The sequence below is a fragment of the Thunnus maccoyii genome, chromosome 15 (genome assembly GCF_910596095.1).
Source record: "Thunnus maccoyii chromosome 15, fThuMac1.1, whole genome shotgun sequence".
NCBI lineage: Eukaryota > Metazoa > Chordata > Actinopteri > Scombriformes > Scombridae > Thunnus > Thunnus maccoyii.
The window spans coordinates 16,752,033-16,757,712 of record NC_056547.1 but is presented as its reverse complement, the minus strand read 5'-3'; the positions used below and the strand labels follow the sequence as shown (position 1 = coordinate 16,757,712).

Sequence of the window (5,680 nt, the reverse complement as noted above, 5' to 3'; positions counted from 1 at the left end):
TGCAACCTGATCGAGCGTCTGTCTGTGGTGTCTCTGCTCACTTACTATTTTATTAATGCAGCCACACACCCTTTAAAGTCAGAGTGGAGTCGTGAAAAAAGGGGGACTATATCGAGTTTCTGTGGCTCAACAATGGGGGTCCGGTCAGGTTGCGTCCTCTTGTTGTCTTTGTTAATGTGCATCATGTCGACTCGTCTGAATCATCTTATAGTTTTACAATAAAGGCTGTGGTCCCATTTAAAGCTTGATTCATGTTTTTTTTCACCAATCAACTTTTGAAATAGTCAATTTAAGACAATTTAAATGACTGAAATATCATGTGTGCAGATTTTAATCAGTAATCATCACCGGCTGTTTGTAATTTAATTCAAACAAAAGTTTTCATAAACATCAATCACATCTGTGGGGACCTTTTTTCACTTTAATCAAGACAAAGGCTGGAGAGCTGAAACTGTAACCATTTGGCCCGAGCACACACCTGTCAGACAGAGAAAAGCTACGGGTCAAAGGTCACTGAAACAGCTGAATACCCACAGCACAGTCACACCAAGGTTGCCCTCAACGACCTCTTGCCGTCTCTCAGAGACAAACAAAATCTAAAAGTCGATTTTTTTTCTTGACATTAAGCCAACTTAATAAAGTTTTAGATTCTGACAGATCACTGAGCTGAACATCACGTTGGGAACAATGGAAACTTTATTGATCAATAAAACTTCACCTCACACATCTTTCCAGAACAAGGCACTTCCTCACGTGCTGACAAAACCTCTTGGTAGCTTATCTTAAAGATGAGGCGTGCTGACTTCAGGGAGCTGTAATACAACTTCAACCCACTGAAACAGCGCCATCTTATGTCTAATATAACAAATGCACCCTTCACAAGACTGAATAATATATTTTTTAACAATTAAATGTAAAACAAACATCTCATTAAAATCAATTTGGTGGGTTGGCAAGAACATTAAGATTTAGTCATATTTATTAAAGCATTAACTGAGGTAAATTATATTGCATTGGAAAGAAAACCCTCATATTCCTTAGTGCTTATATCTGAGCTACAATATTGTTACGACAATTTATACACTTCCCTGCACTGGAAATGAGATTAAATTAGCCTCATTTTGATTGTAAGGCCAATCACAGCACAATATATACTGTATATATTTCTTTTACATCTTTCTTAAGTTTAAACAGGCCTCATGACTGTGCAAAAATAATCATTTTGGCTCCCTCCCTCACTCTCGTAGTGCTGATTCATGGCTCATTCATGGAATAATTTAAAATACCTCCTCTTTGTCTTCTGCATATTGAAAGCTGGAGTCGCTCTCCAGCTCCCCTGAGGCTGAGAGGAGCTGACCTGCCTTGAGCTCCTCCACCTGGGTCAACTCCTCCTCCTCCTCCTCCTCATTTATCCTCTCTGCACCCCCCCTCCCTTCCCTGTTGGTATCTCCGCTCTCTGGTGCCTCATTCATCTCTTCTTTCTTGCCCGCTGTGTTCACTTCTTCTTTGGTTTCCCTGCCGTCACCTCCTGATTCTCTCACACACTCTCCTCCCTCGGCCGCCTCACGTATGATCCGGCTGTAAACCAGCGGACCTGGAGTCGGGTCAGGTGTGAGAGGTGACTGTAGAGGCTCCACGGGAGTGATGGTTGCGTCCTCGTCCACCTCAGTCCTGGAGTTGGGGGCGGGTCCACGAACACGGGCCGACTTGGTCCTCAAACGTGTCTTGAGCTCATCTTCCCTTAACTGCGAGAAAGCGGAGGGAGGGGATGAAAAAAAATGAGATAAACTCTGAGATAGTTCAGACAGAGAGAGGGCAGAGGTGTTGAGGTACACACACACACAAACACACACACACACATACACACACATTGTACCTTACGTCTCTCTTCAGCGAGCCTTATCTTCTCCTCAATCTCTTCTCTGCTGGGGAGATGTTGTGGTTTTTTGGCCTTTAGAGACTCCAGTCTGGCCGGAGGTCTTCGCCTGACCCCCTCCCTGTTATCCAGCTGACACACACACACACACACACACACACACACACACACACACACAGCAGAGGGAGACAGAGAACATTCAACATTACAGGTGAACGCACTTACACTAAAACTTACTTTATTATACTTTATAATATACTTAAAGGGCAACGCCACCTATTTTACACATCACAGTCTGCATATGTGAGAAAACTTGTATAAAGCCTTTGTGGCTCCAGAGGGAGCTACGCCAAGTGAAGTGAGGTCAAAGTCATTTAAGTGCCAGGTTATGACAAGGAAGAAGAATGTGTGGAATAAAAACAGAGAATATCTCTGGTTCTGCTGCTATTCTTTTTTTTTTTTTTTTTTAAAACTGACATTGTTACACGGTAGGAGTGCAGTGTTAAATCAGAGGAGTACTCTTGTAGGTGTAAACTCTAGACCCTAAACTTCTAGAACAGCGATTAGTGTTGCTGAGAAACACTTTTAAATGGCTGTCTGGATTGAGTCCCATGTTCAGTTTTTCCTGCATGTCACAGTGTCAAGTAATAGTGACAACTAAGTTATCATCAAGCTTACAACCATTATGAGTCATGTATACTGGGATTTTCTTTTCAACCTTCCAGTTCATACTTGGCCTACAAGGGTCTTTGGTAGCCAAAGAAATGTTTTTGCAAAATGGCAAAAAGTCACTGTTTCCTGCCTCTAAAATGTGACTATGTGGTGGTTTTTTTAAATTCTTCTATTATAGTGAACCTTTGACCATTTAGGATTATAAGACTGCTTTCTCTGCCCACGGCTTAAGTAATTAAATAGAGCTGCTAATACCAGATTTGCAAGTAAATATACCAAACTCATCAATCATCTAAGCCTCATAGGCTGTTCTGAAATCTGAGATGATGTTGATAGAGTCAATGAATACCATATTTTTCCTTGACATCAGGCATTTAACAACATGACTGTAAAAATGATTGAGATATTTCACAATATCATGAAAGTTATATCTCGTTTTGTATCTTAATATTGATATATTTTTTCCAGGTATCGCTGACCAGCGTGAAATAAGTAGAAAACTTGTAGAATGATGGTAGATGATCAGCATGTTGTGAACCAGGGACCCACCATGATGTCGTAGGCCTCTCCAGCCCCGCTGCCCCTCTCTGTGGTCTGGTCCACTGGAATGATGCCCTGGTTCAGCAGCTCCTCCAGGATCTCACTGGACTTCAGACGCTCCTGCATTGTGCTCTCCTGCTGCAGCAAGCCCGGGCCAGCTGCAGAGGGAGACAGACGCCATACAAACACTTACAAGTGTGAGTAATGGACTTTCTCTGCAGTGTGGGGCACATCAAACACACTCACCATCTTGTGTAACACTGTCTGCCTCGTTTTCCCTGACAAATGTCATTGGGAGGGGTTTTGTGGGCACCGCTCCAGGTAATGTAGGTAACTCTCTGTTCTCCATCACCACCCCGCTGTCTGTGGTGCACTTCGATACGGCAGAGTCTCCACGGCCACCGTGTTTACTACCTGTCTCGTCCTGAACGCACAGAGACACATTATAGAGGAGGAAAAGATGGCACAAGACAAATAAACACAGATCTTACTCTATGGTATCATAAACATGATGTTGTCATGGTTGCATCTGTGTGTTGACAGTGTCATGAACACAGTAGCCCAGAAGCAGTAATAATGACACACTGAAGCTACAAAGTCTGAAAGCTTTGGCACAAAACTGCACATCAATAAATGAAACATAGAATTTTTTATTCCTCAATATGTAAAAAATAATTTTTAATAAGTGTTTGTGACTTTGGAATTTTAGTTCTAAGCTATTCAGTGGTGGAAAGTAACCAAGTACAGTTTAATCAAGTATTGTGCTAAAGTACTATTAGAGATACTTATACTTGACTTGAGTATTTCCATTTTATGCTGCTTCATTTTTCTGAATTTCAGAATTTCATTTCACTGCATTAATCTGAAGTAAGGCTGACTTTACTATTACAATTAAAAAGGGGTTTAATGCATCAATAATAACACTAATAATTCAAAATTATCATATAGGCTATATGGGAATACAACAGTCTGCATAATGATCACTCTCACTTTTGAAACTTTAAGTACATTTTGCTCATAATATTCATGCACTCTTTTCAATGAAGGTTGAAATTTAGAGGTTCACCCCAAATATGGGAATAATTAATTGTAACATATCAAGACGGATTATACACATGGGGTCATCAGGGATTAAAACATCTACAAATTGACCGGATAACATGAAAACTATCCAGGAATTTTAAAAAATTATGGTCCTTCTAAGGTATCAATGAGATGGTTTTCATGTTTTCACCTTATAAACGCCTTAAACACTGCATATATTTCATTAAAATACATTCATATACGATAATTAATGAATTATCCCCTTAAATTCAATTTTAAAATACTATATAGAAATATTAAAGAGGGTTTCATAGGCTACAGTAATGAGCACAAATACTCCTGCTGTACTTGAAGTACACTCTGCTCTTCTGTACTTCACTTCAGTAGGATTTTGAATGTTGAACTCAATCGTAATTTGGAGTATTTTTACTTTGTGATAATACTACTTTTATAAAGGTTTTTTAAAAAGGAAAAAACGTTGTTACATGCACTATTTTGATATTAAACAACAAAAAATGGATGGAATAGAAGAACTAGAGGCAGAACGAGGAGCCAGCTGTCAGTATTTAAGTCTTCCTCCATCATATGACGGCACACAGATTTCAACCTAACAGTTACACTAACGGCTCTTCATGACACTTCAAATTCTGCTAAAAAAATGTCACCTCTAGTTAACAATGATAAACTTCTTGGATATTGTTGTTGAAGATAAACCAGTTTAACTCCTTAGTTTTAGCTAGAAGTGGCCTCTACCTCGTCTCCATTCAGCTCGTCGGGTCTCAGCGGTTGGATCACGGTGTCTGTTGAGCTGCTGCATCCCATCTTCTCAAAGCATCGGTGAGAAATAAGTCCATAAAAGTCATAAATGTTTGGATTAATTACACTTTCGTGTGTTTTTTCGCTGGGTATTGACCTGTGTAACGTGTCATTCCTTCACACAGATAGACGGACAGACAACGGTCTCCATGGATACGGTGCGTTGCTAAGGGCCGTTGCTACAACAAATCTGACCCGGTTAAAGAGGTGACACCCGGAGACAAGATGAGGGTGTCAGGGTCACGGCAAAACTATTATTACATTGATCCACTTTATCAGTGGTGTTATTGACACTGACAGTCCCACTGATAGACCTCTTATCAGGTCTCAAAAAGGATCCAGCAGGATCCAGAATTTTAGAAATACTGAAATCATGAGTCCAACTCCTCACCGTCCACCCCCAAAAATCGACCAGACCAAAAAAATTCTACATAATTAACATTTTTAATGTTATTTTTCAGTTTATGATGGCATTTTATAAGTGATCTTGAATCAGGCTATAAAGTGTCCCACAGGTGACAGTGTGTCAGTTGACAGGTTAAAGCCATTTTCTTACTGTCATGAATAACTAGTGGGGAAAATATTTATTTGTTTATTTGGCCTGAAAGTATTCAAATGTTAATATACTGAGTTGAAAAATACTGGAATAAGCTGCAGGGGCCAGTGGTCAACTCCCTAGAGGCCTCAGATTCACAGTGAGTCAGCTTTTTTGTGATAATGTGATTAAAGGAT

At 40.1% G+C, this 5,680-nt stretch overlaps 1 protein-coding gene across 1 annotated transcript; it reads right to left on the bottom strand.

Moving 5' to 3' along the window:
• Positions 1–678: 678 nt before the first annotated feature.
• stmnd1 (stathmin domain containing 1) lies at positions 679–5,128 on the bottom strand. Its single transcript, XM_042434837.1, has 5 exons — positions 4,886–5,128; positions 3,335–3,512; positions 3,098–3,246; positions 1,877–2,008; positions 679–1,745 (listed from the first exon to the last, which is right to left on the bottom strand). The coding sequence occupies exons 1-5, from the start codon at positions 4,952–4,954 to the stop codon at positions 1,278–1,280; spliced, it is 996 nt and encodes a 331-aa protein (XP_042290771.1). The 5' UTR covers positions 4,955–5,128; the 3' UTR covers positions 679–1,277.
• Between the last annotated feature and the right edge of the window lie 552 nt (positions 5,129–5,680).